The 17,264-nt window shown below is 42.4% G+C and overlaps 1 protein-coding gene across 2 annotated transcripts in view; it reads right to left on the bottom strand.

Moving 5' to 3' along the window:
* LOC140199331 (sentrin-specific protease 2-like) overlaps window positions 1-17,264 on the bottom strand; it is an 86,044-nt gene that overhangs the window by 16,290 nt on the left and 52,490 nt on the right. For both annotated transcript variants that reach the window (XM_072261187.1, XM_072261188.1), the window contains 3 exons: window positions 16,793-16,874; window positions 14,855-15,019; window positions 9,501-9,632 (listed from right to left, as the gene is read on the bottom strand). In XM_072261187.1, the coding sequence (XP_072117288.1) occupies window positions 9,501-9,632; window positions 14,855-15,019; window positions 16,793-16,874 (379 nt within the window). The remainder of the gene's footprint in view (window positions 1-9,500; window positions 9,633-14,854; window positions 15,020-16,792; window positions 16,875-17,264) is intronic.

The raw sequence follows: 17,264 nt of genomic DNA, 5'->3' as shown, positions 1-17,264 counted from the left end.
TCAGCTGAACACTGAAGGAGGAGCTGATCCCCTGAAATGATCCCCCTTTCAAATAACTGACAGCTGTCACTACGGTGTAAGTGAACCTGACAGCTTTAACACCATCACCAGCCCGCCTACTCAAACTTTCAACCAATCCCTGTCGCTCTCCCTCAACCGAGCACTGTCACTGCGTGTATCTGTGTATGTGTCTGTTGTGTGTCTGCAGGACTGGTTGGCGAGTTATTTAGAAGTCATGAGGACATGACTTTATTTGGTGGGGGGAGAGTGTAAGGGGGTTACGACTTTTATGTTACTGCGGAGGGTAATTAAAATGGCGTCTTTGTTATGTTAATTTGGGTAATGCGGCTTTGTTGTGTTAAACGCTGAGAAAGTTTGCGCTAGCAGCTTGTTTTGGTTTAGAGTGTGATAAGAAATGTGTTATTAACCAATTGCGATAGTTGTTATGTTTTTGGTGTATTTGAAGATACTGTATGCACGGGGTTTTGGGGGAGAAGGCAGGAGAGCGACCCTGAGGGTGGCCGGGGGGGGGGCTACATTGTGTGGGCTTTGTCCGGGATTGGATCTACTGGTATGCTGTGTGGGTGCCCTGTTTAAATCTGTAATGTGTGTCTCTGTGGGTTATTTGCTAGTGATTGCCGTATGTGTTGTGGGTGCGGTCTTTGTTCGAGTTCGGGCTGGCGTTGACAAGTTGGAGGTGGCACTCGGGGCTGTCCATGCGGTTGGGAGAGAGAGGAAAGAGTGGTCTGATTCGGAGGTAGGATCTGCGAATAAATGTTCTAGCTCTGGCAGGCTCCGCCTGGCACTTGGGATAGTGTCCACCCCAAGAGGGGCGGAGACGTGCGAGACGGGGGCGGAGCGGATCTCTCAGTTGTTAGACATGTACTTTGATAACAAATTTACTTTGAACTTTAGTTAGTCAAGCTTAACCTGCCATTCATGGCTGATCTGTCCCAGGCCTCTTCTCCTCTTCTGTTCCAGCCTCTCAAAATCATCAGGCACTCTTTTCTTTCAAAACTTATTTGACTGCCCTCTGTATACACCCAATGATCTAGCCTCCATAACCCTCTGCAGTAGAGTGTTCCAGAGATTTGCATTCTCTGCTAGTAAAAATTCCTGCATAGCTCTTTTAAAGGAAGCTTGCCTTTTGTTGATTAGGGTCGACCATGGATGCTGTGTCCTAGCTATCTACGCCAGCCAAGGCAGTACGGTATAGAGAGCAAGCTGTTGTCCATGCAGCAGGTTCCCTCGCTCCATGCAGCTGAAGAATTCAAAGGAACAGCAAAGACTGATACAGTTTGACACCACTGGCATCATAGGAATTGCCGGTCAATGTTGAACTCAATGTAGCACTGCCTTAGGGACTCCAGTTCCAGATTTTTCCTTGGCGTTTACTCCCAAAGCCTTCCCAGTGGGTGGGTATAGCCGCAAGGCAATATAAGTTTGAAATCAGAGTTTTCCTTCTTCTAGATGAGCTGCCAACCATGGCTGATAAGCCCCATCTGTCCAAAGCAACTGGTTTTAAGGGGCCAGTAACCCACCCTTGCCCCTTCTTCTGTCAGTAGAAATGGTTCCGCCGAGCTTAGTAACTAAGTCACACATGAAGGCAAGGAGCTGAAGTTGGTCGTCAGAAGCTATTTCAGACACTGCCATTGGGAGTATTTAATAGGTAGTGCGAACTCATCCCCACTATTCACCGCGGCTATGACAATCTCAAGGAACCTTAAGGACAGTTTTAAATGACTGCCCCCTAATCTCATCCCCATGCTCAAACTCTCTAGCAGAAACATCTTGACAATTACCTTATCAAGGTCGTTTGGAAGGTGGACTTGCTGGGCAGAATAAAGCAACTGTATAATTGTCAGTCTTCCAGCTGTCCATTTCATAGCCCTCCAAGACTAAGACCAACAATACAGTGCATCTCAGCTTACGTAAATATGTGTACATAAATGAAACACAACAGAGATCAGGATCAGCTTTAATACAATGTCTCACCTGGTACAATGGACTGCTGACTGAGGTCACAGATCAGGCTTTCTACCGATGGTTCATCAGCCAGTTGGATGGAGGGGGGGGGTTGTAAATCAAGTTACATAGCGACTGAAAGCCACCCGACTGCCTCTTATAGAAGGGATGTGTGTTTACACAGCAGATAAGACCTTAAGACTAAGGAGCAGAATTGGGCCATTTGGCTGATCCATTTCCCTGTCGACCTCATTTTCCTGCCTTCTCCCTATAACCTTTCATGCCCTGTCTAATCAAGAACACATCAACCTCCACCTTAAATGTACCTAGCAACCTGGTCTCCACATCCGTATGTGGTAACGGATCTCACAGAGTCATCATCCTCTGGTTAAAGAAATTCCTCATCTCTATTCTAAATGGACATTCTTGTATTCCGAGGCTATGCCTTCTGGTCCCAGATGTCCCTAATATAGGAAACATCCTTATCACTTCCATTCTATCTAGGCCTTTCAACATTCAATAAGTTTCAATGAGATCCTCCTTCATATTTCTAAATTCCAGCGAGTACTGGCCCAGTGCCATCAATCGCTGCTCATATGGTAACCGTTTCATTCCCAGAATCAATCTCGTGAACCTCCTCTGAACCTTCTCCAACGTCAGTACATCATCATCATCATCATCATCAGGTGCCATGGCCAGTTTGAGCTTTGACTGCCATGGCCCACACACTCCTGTTTCAGGTCAGGTGGATTAATTCATTGGTATTCATTTCCAGTTCTCTGGCTGCTGTCTCCATCATCATTTGTCTGTCTTCCTCTTGCTTTCTTGCCTTCAATCTTCCCCATAATTACCGTGCATTCTAACTCCTCTTTCCTAATCACATGACCAATGAAGTTATGTTGCCTTTTCATGATCTCATGCATTATTTCTCTTTTTGTGTTTGCTCTGTTCATGGCATCCTCGTTAGATATTTGTTTCGTCCATCATATTCTTTGCATCCTCCTCAAAAACCACATCTCTGCTGCTACATTTCATTTCCTCATGTTACTACATATTGTCCAACATTCTGAGCCATATAACATAACTGGATAAACATAACATTTCAGTACTCTGAGGCGGGTTGTCATGCCTAGTTTAGTCAACACACATAAAAGTTGCTGGTGAACGCAGCAGGCCAGGCAGCATCTCTAGGAAGAGGTGCAGTCGACGTTTCAGGCCGAGACCCTTCGTCAGGACCCTTTGTCCTGACGAAGGGTCTCGGCCTGAAACGTCGACTGCACCTCTTCCTAGAGATGCTGCCTGGCCTGCTGCGTTCACCAGCAACTTTTATGTGTGTTGCTTGAATTTCCAGCATCTGCAGAATTCCTGTTGTATGCCTAGTTTAGTATTGGTCAGTATACTCTTCATTCTCGTAAGGGTGTCTTTTGCCATCCCTATTCTTCTTTTGATGTCCACGTCGCACCTGCCATCTGATGTCACCCAGCTTCCTAAGTAGCAAAAGTTCTGTACTTGTTTTATGTCTTCCCCGTTTATTCTCAGCCTGTAGATAGGATTCTCCTTTTTGGATATCACCATACATTCTGTCTTTTTGCAATTGATAGATAGACCCATTTTTGCATTTTCAACAATTATATCAATTAAGTTTTGTAGTTCTTCCTCCGTACTTGCAATTAACACAGTGTGATCTGCATATCTGAAATTATTGATGTTTTCACTGCCAACTCTGATTCCCAAGATGTCTCTTATTTTTTGTAATATTGTTTCACTGTACACATTAAATAAATCAGGGGAGAAAACACATCCTTGTCTAACGCCTCTCTTGATTTTCGTAAACTGACTCACTTCTCCATCTATCCTTACAGCGGCAGTTGTTCCCAATACAGATTTCTGATTAGGCGGAGGTCTTTCGAATCTAGATCTAGAGTTTTCTGTAATATTTCAAATAACTTATTGTGCTTCACTTTATCAAATGTTTTTGTGTAGTCAATAAAACAACCAAACAAATCTTTTTGCACTTGAATAGCTCGTTCTGATAGTATCCTTAACATTAATATTACATTTCTTTCCCTTTGTCTTTCACAAAACCACATTGTTCTTTACCTATTTCAGCTTGTATCTTACCTTTAGCTCTTTTCATCAAAATTCTTAGAAATATCTTGGTGATATGACTCAATAAACTTATGGTCCTATGTAATTCACATTCTATTGCTCCAGGTTTCTTAGGAAGAGTGATAAATACTGCTTTTTCATCTGTTCTGGTATGATTCCAGTCTCATAAATGTCAGTACATCCTTTCTTAAATAAGGGGCCCTAAACTGCTCACGATACTCCAAGTTCGGCCTCACCAGTGCCTTATACAGCCTAAACATTACGACCTTGCTTTTATATTCTCGTCCTCTTGAAATAAACGCTAGCATTGCATTTGCCTTCCTCACCAGCAATTCAACCTGCAAGTTAACCTTTAGGGACTCTGCATGAGGACTCACAAATCCCTTTGCACCTTGGATTTTGGAATTTTCTTTCCATTTAGAAAATAGTCTACACATGACCATACACTTCCTGCCACTGTATTCCATCTGCTCCTTGTTTGCCTATTCTCCTAATCCAAGTCATTTTGCAGCCTCTCTGCTTCCTCTACCCATCTTCATATTGTTTGCAAACTTGGCCACAAAATCAATTTCATCATCCAAATTGTTGACATTAAACACAAAAAGAAGTGGTCCCAACACATACCCCTGTGGACCACCACTCGTCACTGGCTGCCACTCCGAAAAGGATCCCTTTATTCCCACAATTTGCCTCCTGCCAATCAGCCAATGCTCTATTCATGCTAGTATCTTTCCTGTAATACCCTGGGCTCCGAGTTGGTTTATCAGCCTCATGTGTGGCACCTTGTTAAACGCTTTCTGAAAATCCAAGTACACAACATCAACCGATTCTCCTTTGTCTATCCTGCTTGTTATTTCTTTAAAGAATTCCATGGATCTGTCAGGCAAGATTTTCCCTAAAGGAAACCATGCTGACTGTGGCCTATTTTATCATGTGCCTCCAAGTACCCTGAGACCTCATCCTTAACAATCGACTCCAACATCTTCCCAACCACTGAGGTCTGGCCTAAATTTCCTTTCTTCTGCCTCCCTCCCTTCTTGAAGAGTGGAGTGACATTTGCAATTTTCCAGTCCTCTGGAACCATGCTAGCATCTAGTGATTCTTGAAAAACCATTACTCATGCCTCCACAATCTCTTCAGCTACCTCTTGTAAAACCCTGGAGTGTAGTCCATCAGGTCCAGGTAACTTATCTACCTTCAGACCTTTCAGCTTCCCTAGCATCACCTCTGTAGTATTAGCAACTACACTCACTTCTTCCCCTTGAAACTCTTGAATTTCCCACATACTACAAGTGTCTTCCACATCAAAGACTGATGCAAAATACTTATTCAGTTCACTGCCATTGTCTTGTCCCCTGTTCTTATCTCTCCAGCATCAATGTCCAGCAGTCCAATATCCACTCTCTCCTTTATTTTGCTCTTTATATACCTGAAAAAAACTTCTGGTATCATTTTCGATATTATTGGTTAGCTAACCATATTTCATCTTTCTCCCCCTTGTGTTTTTTTCTGGTTGCCTTCTGTAGGTATTAAAAAATGTCCCAATCCTCTAACTTCCCACTAATCTTTGCACTCCTTTTTGTTTTTATGTTGGCTTTCACTTCCCCTGTTGGCCATGGTTGCATCATCCTGTCTTTAGAATACATCTTCTTTGAAATGTATCTATCCTGTGCCTTCCGAATTGATCCCAGAAACTCCAGCTATTGCTGCTCTTCCGTCATCCCTGCTGGTGTCCCCTTCTAATTAACTTTGGCCAGCTCCTCTCTCATTATTATGATTGTAATACTCCACGGTAATACTGATACATCTGACTACAGTTTCTCCCTCTCAAGTTGTAGGGCGAATGCTATCATATTATGATCACTGTTTTCTCAGGGCTCCTTTACCTTAAGCTCCCTAATCATATCCAGTTCATTACACAACACCCAATCCAGAATTGCTGATCCCCAAGTGAGCACAACCAAAAGCTGCTCCAAAAAGCCATCTCAGAGGCATTCAACAAACTCTCTCTCATGATCTTGCATCAACTTGATTTTCACAATCTATCTGCATATTGAAATCCCCCATAATTAATGTAAAATTGCCTTTTTGACATGCTTTTTCTTTCTCCCGCTGTAATTTGTAGACCACATTTTGGCTACTGTTTGGAGGCCTGTAAATAACTCCCATCAGGGAATTCGTACCCTCCAGAGTTTCTTAACTCTACCCACAAAGATTCTGCATCTTCTGACCCTATCTCACCTCTTTGTAAAGATCTGATTTTATTTTTTTAACCAGCAGAGTCACTCCTCCTCCTCTACCTGCCTGTCCTTTCAATAGATTGTGTATCCTTGGATATTAAACTCCCAACTACAATCGTCTTTCAGTCACAACTCGGTCATACCTGCTAATCTCCAGGGTGCTACAAAATAATCTACCTCATTTCATATGCTGCCTGCATTTAAATGTAAGGGGGTTTCGTCTTTTATGTTACTGTGTAGGCTAATTAAAATAGCTTCTTTGTTATGTTATACTTGGGAATGCTTCTTTGTAATGTTAAATGCTGAGAAAGTCCTTCCCGCTAGCAGCTTGTTTTGGGTTAGACTGTGATAAAAAGATGTTACGAACCAATTTGGATAGTTGTTATGTTTTTGGTGTATCTGAAGATATTGTATGCGCGGGGTTTTGGGGCAGAAAGCGGGAGAGAGAGACAGAGGATGGACCAGGTGCTGTTAGTCCGCCAACGGGGTTGGACCTGAAGCAGAGCTTTCGGTGAGGAGAGGAGATGGAAACGGACTCGTGTGGAGCGTCTGGTCGACCATCATTGTTGGTCCCAGGCGGCCGGTCGAGGTGGTCCGAAGGGTCGCAGGGTGAAGAAGGGTCCTGAGCTCCAACCGTTTGTGCACGAAGAGATTGAACTTTGATAAGTGTGGCGCCTTTCATTTTCCTTTTATATTTTATTCTCTATTAATTATATCGTTTCAGTAATATCTATAAACTGTAAATCAATTAATCATATCTGGTGTATTGTCTGTTATTTGGGCAGGGTGGGGTACATCACACAGCATCCACACAAACTATTACCCAGTTTGGCGGGGCCGAGGGCTGTTTCCCTAGACTCTTGGTGGGAGATGAAAAAAATGTGACACTGAAAATGCAAGACAGTCTGAACTAGAGACCTCAAATTCTCAGACGAAATAGTTAAAGTTTTGTTGAGCTAATGAACAGGAAAGAATGGATCCTCTACTTTCTCGATCTCCCCAAATAAGGTTTTCCATAGTGAGAGAAATTAATGTCCTTTGTGATATACACTGAGTTTTAAAATTGTAGTTTGTTAAAAGTGAAGATTTCTAAAGCTTTCCTAAAGGCACTCACTACTTGTGGCAATACAGTTAATCTCTATTTGGCCTTGCTCTTGGACAATCTGAAGGCAATATCATTGACAGGATTGTTCAATGATGTACAAATCTTTACTGACAGACCATAAAACCTGGGTAACTAACAAAACAAAGCATGCATGAAAGTGGCCAAGGGCATGAGAGGGTAGATAGGGTGCAGCTGAACACTGGTGCAAAGAAAATACTTTGGGGATATGAAGAGTAATGCAATACTGGGGAAACCTGCATTTTAAACACGATTCCTGATGCCAATTGCCGTTGAAGACCAAATAAATATTTCCTTCCTGAAAGGACTTGAGTGAAGCAGGCACTTTTATGATATTCTGGTTGATTTGTGATCTCTAGGAACAGTGGCTACTTTCTCTAGGAACAGTTGTGCGATTTAAACTCTCACCTTTAGCTCCTGGATTCCTAGTGCAGAAACAATCACCAGGGACCTGCAAAACGTAAGCTTTGTGGGTAGGATGGGAGGCAGTACATGGGTGGAGATCAAGGTCCCTTCCCCGTTCAAGAATTGGCCTCTACTGTTACCTCCAAACACAAACCAAATGAGCTGCACAAACGCAATCGTCATTGTTGAAATCAATGGACGATCAACCTGCATCCATAACTCCCCCCACCGTTTTTCTCTTCAAGACCTATTGCAATTCACAGCACAAGACCAATCCCATTCTAATTTGGAGGCCACATTTTGAATATCGTGTGCAGTTTCGGACACCTACCTACAGGAAAGATAACAATGAAATTGAAAGAGTACAGAGAAAATTTACAAAGATGTTGCTGGAAATTGAGGACCTGAGATATAGGGAAAAGTTGAACAAGTTAGGACTTTATTCCCTGGTAATAGGAGAATGAGGGAAGATTTGATAGAAGTACATAAAATTATAATGGGTATTTTGCGTAAATGCATAAATGCAAGCCAACTTTTCCCACAGAGATTGGGTGAGACTAGAACTAGAGGCATAGGTTAAAGATGAAAGGTAAAAAGTTTATGGGGAACATGAGGGGAAACTTTTCCACTCAAAGGTTGGTGAGGGTGTGGGACAAGCTGCCACGGAACTGGTGGATGCAGGTTCAATTTCAATATTTAACAAATGTTTGGATAAATACATGAATGGGAAGGATACAGAGGGCTATGGTCTGGGTGCAGGTCAATGGGACTAGGCAGAATAATATTTCAGTGTACACTAGCTGAACTTTTTGGGTTGAAACACAGCATCAGTCCTGCAAAACTTGACCGTTGATTATTCCTCCAGCAGATTATTTATTACTTCAGGTTTCAGCTTCTGCAGTCTTTTGTAGCTCTATCTCACAGTTACACCAAGTTTCATTTGCCACTTTTTGGTCCTCCTATTTCTTGGATCTAAATAATTAACCATTCCTCCTGCTTTTGCATTATCTTCAAATTTATCCTCACTGCTTCTCAATCTGTACATCACTGGCATGCACATATTATCCTAGAACTTGAAAGACTTCTACTACCCCACTCCCCAGTCCACTCCAATCTCAACTCTCACTTTTGTTTCTCCTGATTCCTACAGTTTTGTGCCTGAAACTATAACCATTTGCTATAATGAAACCTAAAAACAAATTACATCTTTAACAAGTTAACAGTATTTTAATAGTGAATGGTAAAACAAAACCAGATGGTTTCAACTCACCACTGAATAGTAAAAGTAATATAGCTAAGAGTAGAAGGAACCATCTAAAACTGGAAAGTGAGGGAGGGGGAACACGATGGGTGCAGGCAGCAAGCTTTGTTGACCGTCTAAGTGTGACTACTCTGGGCATGTGATGAGTCAGGGGGAACCTACGTTCCAAGCAATACCTCACATCCCACTGGGAAATTGGGGAAAATAATATCTTTTATTTCAGTTGCACAGCGAAACTACCTCAGATAAAGAGCTAGAGGGCAGATGGAAGCACACACTCAAACAAATCAGTACGTTCAAAAGATGGAAATAAGTAGAAGGTAGGGATGTATAGAAAACCAGTGAGAAAATATTCTGAAACAAAAAAGGCATAATATTAGGTAAAAGGGCCTTGTACCTCATCATTGAGCCAGTTGTAGTTACAGAGAGTGCTGATATCTTTCCGTGTTATCTTCAGTTTAAATCCAGTGCTGAGCACTTCATCAGGTTCTCCATAGTCAAGAGCCTTCCTCACCTCCTCCACCATTTTCTGCAACAGGAAACCTAAAATTACTAAAACTGCAGGCAAAACGCAAAACTGAAGAAAGACTAGTTTCTGAACGTAGATGGATCAGCTGCCTGGAGAGCAAATCATGTTGCAAAGTAGTTCAACAGGACCCTAACCAATAACTACATTTTGCATAACTTCACTTTGGTCGCCACATGCTCATTTACATATTTAGCAATCACACATAGTTGCATTTTCTAGAAAAAAAAACTTGATTATTTATAAATTGGATTTTACATTCCAATGATGGGCTAATCAACTGCCATATTTAGTACTGATACCCAAATAGAATTCTATAAAAATGTGTGAAAGGTCTAAAGGTCACATCCCAAAAACGTGTTGATAGGTTGACTGTTGATTGGTTAATTGTTCCCTGTAAACTGCTCCTAGGGTGATAGCCAAGGCCTCTGGACCTTAGCTCTGGCAAGTGTAGAGCAAGTGCAAAAATATGTCATTGATGGTCAGTCTAGCCTTGATGGACCAAAGGGAGCATTTCCATGTTGTTTCTCTCAATGTGGATAGAAATAGCTTCAAGACTACACCTGAAATCAGCTGCCAAAAGGGAATCTGTACATTAAAAAAAAGCAGTCACTACATTGTTGCCATTCTGATCACTGATTTTAAAAGGAGCTCTCTGATGCTGCCATGGATACGAGAGGGGGAGAGGAGGGAGCACACTGATAGGTGTGTGATCCTCCTTCTATAAGCCCACGATGCAGAGTCAATGAAAAGTGCAGAATGATCAAGAGGGCAGATATTGCAGCATGCAGCAGCTCTCATCTGATCTGTATGAAAAGCTGGGAACAGTGAAGAACCACCAGTGATGCTGTTTCCATTATCCTAAGTGTTGTAAACAGACTAGCTGATATTATATACAAGGATTCAGCGTCCAGCAGAGGCACTATAACTGACATCACATTGTTGATCTCAGCCCAACATGCTTCAAATATTATGCAAGTGTTCAGTGATGATCACAGGTTGCACCAATCCCCAGTTTATGACAGTGTGGAACAAAAGCACGGAGCAAACTCAAATGGGCCTCATTTTACTCCTGTGTTGTATGGACATCATTATCGGCAACTGATAGCAAGAAGTCATCAAATACTCTAAGCTGAGACAATTTCTTAATAGGTAAAATTTCATCCAAAAATGATTAAGAGCTCTGTTAAATACAGGTAAGAAGTTTCTAAGTACAGTACTGTGCAAAAGGCGTAGGCACATCTATATAGCTACGGTGCCCAAGACCGTACTGTAGTTCTGTAGTAATTTTATGTATTGCACTGTACTGCTGCTGCAAAACAACAAATTTCACAACATACATCGGTGATAATAATTCTGATTCTGACATACTTTCAGGCTTTTGTATCATTTGCCTGATGAGAGAAAGGAAAAGAGAGAATGTCCAAGGTGGGTGAGGTCCATAATTATGCTGAGTGCTTTCCCAAGGAAGGGAGAAGTTTAGGCAGAGTCCATGGAGCGAAACCTGTTTCTGGGATGTGCTGAGTTATGTCCACAACTCTTTGCAGAGTAGTTGCCATACCAAGCAATGATACATCCAGGTAAGCTGCTTTTTATAGTGCATCAATAAAAATTAGTGAGGTTAAAAAGAGGACATGCCAAATTTCTTTAGCTTCCTGAGGAAATAGAGATGCTGATGAGGTTTCTTGGCTGTGGTGCCTAAGTGGTTGGACAAGGAGAAGCTAGTGGTAATGTTTAGTTCTATGAACTTGAAACTCAACCCTCTTGACCTCACTAGCACTGATGTAAACAGGAATATTTGCACCACCTCCTTTTCCTGAAATTAATGGCCAGGTTTTTGTTTTGTTGACATATCACTAGGCTCTCCATTTCCTTCTTGTACTCTAACACATTATTTGAGGTGTGGCCCACCACTATACAAACTTGTAAATGGAGTTGCAGCAGAATCTGAGCACACTGTCTTTGGTGTATAGGAAGTAGAGGTGGGGGATGTTGATGCAGCCTTGTGAGGCAGCAGTGTCAAGAATAACCATGGTGAAAAGTGCTGCTGTCTATCCTTACTGTTAGTCAGGAAAACAAGAATTTCCATGTGGTTCTAGTTTTTGAGGTTGTGCAACTGAATCCTTAAATCCCTAACTCCTTCAGTGACAGAAGTACATCTCCCCCCTCTGTTCTACCCAGCAAATTTATCATTATACTTCTTCCATCGAACAATTTCTATCCAATTTACTGACCAGTGTTCTGCTGTAGTTGGTTGATCCATAGAGCCCAATTTTACATTTTTTCCCCCATTCAGTATATCTACCTGTCCTGAGAATAAGACTTCAACAATGACCCAGGCAGACATGAAGGCTTACATTCCTGCAGGCTTATAAGTCTTACCCAGTCCTTCAAGTTTCAGAATAATTTGCTTTCACTCCATTTCAGTAGGTCTGGGGTGACTGAGGCATGTTATACAGGATCTGCAGACTCCATCACATGGGGCTGGATAGGATGGGTGGATTTTTCACTTGTTTCGCCTTTGTTCCCAAGGAGATTCAAAAAGTGCTTGATGTCTTCCCAGAGGCTCCTTTTAATTCCCATCATTCAATGTGGATGCTACATTCCTCCTTCCACCCCCCACCCCCCACACCAGTGAGACCTTAAGAACATCCTTGAAGTGTCATCTTGTCAGAATTTGATTGCTCATCATGGTTGACGGAGCTGAATTTGAGCCCTGCTGCTGGAGTACTGGTCACCAACAGGCTCAGTCTGTATTTCTGTCTCTGACAAGTTCTCCTCTGCTTGCGGCACTACATAGACTGGGCATTTGGGTTGTAGGCAACCTTGACAATGCAGGAAGTCGTCGCTATCACTTAGCTGATGAATCTTATTGCTCTGTCCTTCCAACAACACCATTACCCATTGTTATCCAACATGGTACCAAGCTCCTGTCCACATAATCACTCTTAATTCTTTTAATAACATGAACTGAATCAACATGTTCCCCATGTTCCCTCCACAGCAATATACCTTCACTAATGATCCAATGATTGCATTTATAGCGACAGAATCAAATCTACTCTGCCCTTCAATTCACTCACTCTATCCTATGTGAGCTCTATCCGATCTGAATGAAGCCTCATTTTCTGTAAATGAGCCAATCATCCAATTTAAAACTGTAATCAGAAAACACTGGAGGAACCCAGCAAGTCTGGCAGTATCTGTGGAAGGTAATGGACAGTCAACATTTCAGGTCCAGACCATTCATCTGTCCTAAAAGGCAAAGGAGAGATAGCTGGTATGAAGAGGTGGGGAAAGGAATAGAAGTGTTGCTCCAGGTCCCAGCGGGTGCAATCTCTTTATCTCCATAAAATTATATTAGTCTTGTCAAAATTGTTCTCCAATACTGTGGAGTATTTTCTCTGCTCATTTATCTTCTTGCCAGAAATGAGGCAGACAAATACGCTGTCCTTCTCTACTACTTGCTCTGCATCACGACAAACCTTGCCCCATTTTTTTTTTTTTTTAAGTTCCACTTCTAAATATCCAAATGTAGTGATTGTGTCTGATAATATGTTCTTCTACCTGTAGCAGGACTGTATTGCAAAGTTCCATTATTAATCTCCTCCTGGTTCAGTCTTGTCATGATCTGCAAGTATAATAAAAGCAACATTTGCCAGCATAATCAACCACGATCAAATAGCAAAATGGGCCAGATAGCGCAATTCTGCTCCTATGTCTTTCAGAAACTACCCCTATGGTTTAACTTATATGCTGTCTGCCGGCCCTTGGTTCTGTGACTGTATTTTCAGATAACTTTTTTAACATCAAAATGTCAATTCCCTTCTTCTGTTCTCCTGGTGTCATATCTGACTATTCCCTTTCAAAACTCATATCCTATTTATTACCAACACTGCCCAGGGAGCTTTCCCTTCTGGAATTTTTTTTTGGCGTGTGCCTGCATGCATGCGAGTCTGTGCGTGTGCGTGCGCATCTGTGCGTGCATCCGTGATGATGTCTTTTTCATGGCTTTTTACAAGGTGCGGAGCAAGAGAGAGAGACTGCGTGGCACGCCACTCCTCACACAGCCATTTCGCAGTATTTTTCCCTTTATTTTACGAGGTCCAGTTGCGATCTTGACACTCAACCCGGCACGGATTGAAAGCATACTCGGGAGCGGACCCGACTGGTTACGAACCCGGGAACCTCCGCTCCTGGGCCCGGCGCCGATGTCATTGCGCCACCAGCCAGCCCCCTCCACGATATTCTTGTATTCTCCTACTTCAGCTCAAAACCTACTTCCCTTCCCACAAAGGTACGAGGGTAGCAAGGCCTGCCATTTCACCTCCTGCTCCAGTGTCCAAAGCCCTTTGATGAAGCAGCAATTCACCTTTGGATTTAATATACTGTATTTACTGTTCATGATCAGGGTTCCTTGACCAAATGGGAAGATCAAATGCAGATTGGGTGGTAGGCTTGCTGAATACTTCCATTCAGTTCATAAGTTTAACAGTGTGCTTCCTGTCATTTGCTATTTTATTTCCTTACTTCACTTGGACTCTGCTGTCACTCTGTTCTGGTGAAGGTTAACTTGGTAAACAACTTTGCAACTGCCACTTTGGTCAAAAGACAGAAACATAGAGTATGTTTTAGTCGGCAAGAAAACAAAAGATGTAGGCTGTGCAGAGGTAACACACGAGTGTCCTTGGGCATGAATGACTGAAATTTAATAAACAGGTTCAGCAAGGAATTAGAAAGGCAAAGTGTATGTTGACTTTCAGTCATGCAGCACAGAAGCAAGCCCTTCAGCCCAACCCATCTATGTATCTATTCTGTAGGAATTTTATATGCTTCCATGAGCTCCCCTCTCAGCAAATACAGGCTGAGTTCACCTGATATCTCTTCATATGACAAAGCTGCCATTCCAGGAATCCTTTCTTAGGTAGGGAGACCAAACCTGTACACAATATTTAAGGTGTGGTCTAGTCAGGATCTCAAATTTGATGCAATACATCTTTATGCTGCTTCTTCTCGCAACCTCAAATCTTAAAGCTATACATTGGTGGGAGTGTAATTGGAGTATTTTGTACAGTTCTGGTTGCCTAACCGTAGGAAGGATGTCATTAAATTGGAAGGGTGGAGAAAAGATTCACAAAGATATATAAAGGACTGGATGACTCCGTTTATAAGGAGAATAAACACTGAACTACAGAGACCTATGTTGAACCCTGTATAAACCACACCTCAGTAAACTGTGGAAGATCGCCTCTCTGTTCTTTTGTTAAAATGCTTAGATTTTCCTTCAGGCTTTCCGAGGCTGGCACATTAACAGCTGCTGTGGCATTTCCCTCATCCAGGTATAATCGAGCTGCTACTTCATGTGATAGGTCTTGTTCTATGTGCTGTTTCTGAAAGAAAGGAAAATGAATCAAAATTAGGTTGATTGTCACTGATATTAGTCATAAAACTTGTTTTATGCATTCATACAGTGCAGGCATAACAAATTACTATGGATTGCAAAAATAAATAAATAGTGCAAAGGAGGAATAGTGAGATGGTGTTCATGGACCATTCAGAAATGTGATGGCAGAGGGGAAAAAGCTGTTCCTAAGACATTAAGTGTGGGTCTTCAGGCTCCTGTACCTTTTCCCGATGATAGTAATGAGAAGAGGACATGTCCCAGATGGTGAGTGTTTTGTATCAGAGATTGCGAGAAAGTTCCCGCCAGTGTCAAGAAAGTGTTTGTAAGTTATCCCAGTAACTGCGTTGGTTTCATCTGGGTATTCTGGCTTCCTCCTACAGTTCAAAGACGTACCGGTTGGTAGCTTAATTAGTCATTGTAAATTGCTTTATCATTTAGCTAGGATTAAATCGAGGTTTGCTGGGCAGCACAACTTGAAGGGCCAGAAGGGCCTATTCTGCACTGCAATGCAATCAATCAATAAATAAATGTGGCGAATTCACATGCGGCTATTTGATTGCATAGTGAATTGATTGCACTTTCTATGACCAGGGGGCATCCTCTGTTGTGCACAGGCTTTCGAGTGCATGTTTGTTTCAGCTCAGTGGGCTTGATTTGTTGCCCCCGCACTCTTAAGTTGCCCAGCGTGTACCATTAGTAACATGTCTCAGGTAAACCGTTTAATCATACTACTCCATTGTCATTCTTGCTCCAGGCAATATGTAACAGTGAGGGTCATTAATGTCAGATACTGCCTACTTCAGGCATCACCTTTTGAAAATGCCCTCAATGATGGGGAGGCGTGTGCCCATAATGGAGCTGGCTGAGCCTACAAACTTCTGAAGCCTCTTACAATCCTGTGCTATGGTAACCACTTCAAGGTTCGACACGTGCGTTCAGAGATGATCTCTGCACACCAGACATTTTATCTTATCATGTATGTTTAGATAAGGGTGACTACGGAAAACACTTCCTCACATCAGGCAAGGGGAAAGAAATTTACATGGGACAATAAAGGAGAATCTTTCATCCAGACGGTAACTTGTATCTGGAATTGGACTGCCTCAGAGAGTGGTAGAAGTTGAGTTGCTGACAGCATTTGACAAGTGTCCCGTCGAGTGCTTGAACCTCTCAGGCATAAAGGGTAAGGTCCAAGGGCTGAACTAGTTGGCATCGATGAGTCAGGCTGAATGACCTGATTCCATACGGCACAATTCTAACATCCAATGGCTAGGGTTACTGCTCTTGTTCACGAACATACAAGTCAGGATAAAGCTTTGGCCTTGATTATTTTATTTATTTAGAGATACCGTGTGGAACAGGCCCTTCTGGCCCAATGAGCCACGCCACCCAGCAAACCACCTATTAAACCTTAACCCAATCACAGGACAATTTACCATGGCCAATTAACCTACTAACCTGAACGTTTTGGACTGTGGGAGGGCATACAAACTTCTTACAGGCAGTGCCAGGTCTGAAGTCTGAACTCCGAGACGCCCCGAGCTGTAACAATGATGTGCTAACGGCTACCCTACCATGACACCCAAATGTGGCTCGTGTGAAAACAACTCAGTAAAAGCCATTAGAGGTTAAAACAGAGAACAATAAATGTTACAGATTTTAAAAAATCCTTGCACAACCATGTACATTCAAAAAATATTTCTCCATAGGCACTACACTTGTGCTTCTATAACAGTCATACCTGCAACCTACACCTTACCTCTGCAAGTGCTTTTATTCCCACAGCAGGCTTTCTTCCAGCGTTTTGTGAGATTTCTGACTGATGATCAAAAAGGCTCTGCCTATTGGACCAAGAGAATTATTAGGGTCAGTTCCAATTTTTCCATCACTTTCAGATTTCTAAAATGTAATTTGCTCAGGTGATTTGTCAGCATCACCTCCAGGTACATTTACCTAGTAATCGTTCTGAAAAATACAGGAGATTTAATTAGTACCATTCACCTCCTCTCAAGTAGCTACTAGGTCCAATTACTTTGCTATAAGATAGGATTAGATAGATTTGTCTCATGTCCGTTGAAACATACAGTGTGCACTGCTTGCATCAACAACCAACACAGTCTGAGGATGTACTGCGGACAGCCCACACCTGTCACCAAGCTTGCAGCGCCAAACGGCATTCTCACAACTAACCACCTTTACTAGTCAACATGTCTTTGGAATGTAGGAGGAAA

Source organism: Mobula birostris, chromosome 6 (assembly GCF_030028105.1).
Source record: "Mobula birostris isolate sMobBir1 chromosome 6, sMobBir1.hap1, whole genome shotgun sequence".
NCBI lineage: Eukaryota > Metazoa > Chordata > Chondrichthyes > Myliobatiformes > Myliobatidae > Mobula > Mobula birostris.
The sequence above is the reverse complement of the archived record's forward strand: the minus strand, read 5'-3'. Positions and strand labels throughout refer to the sequence as shown.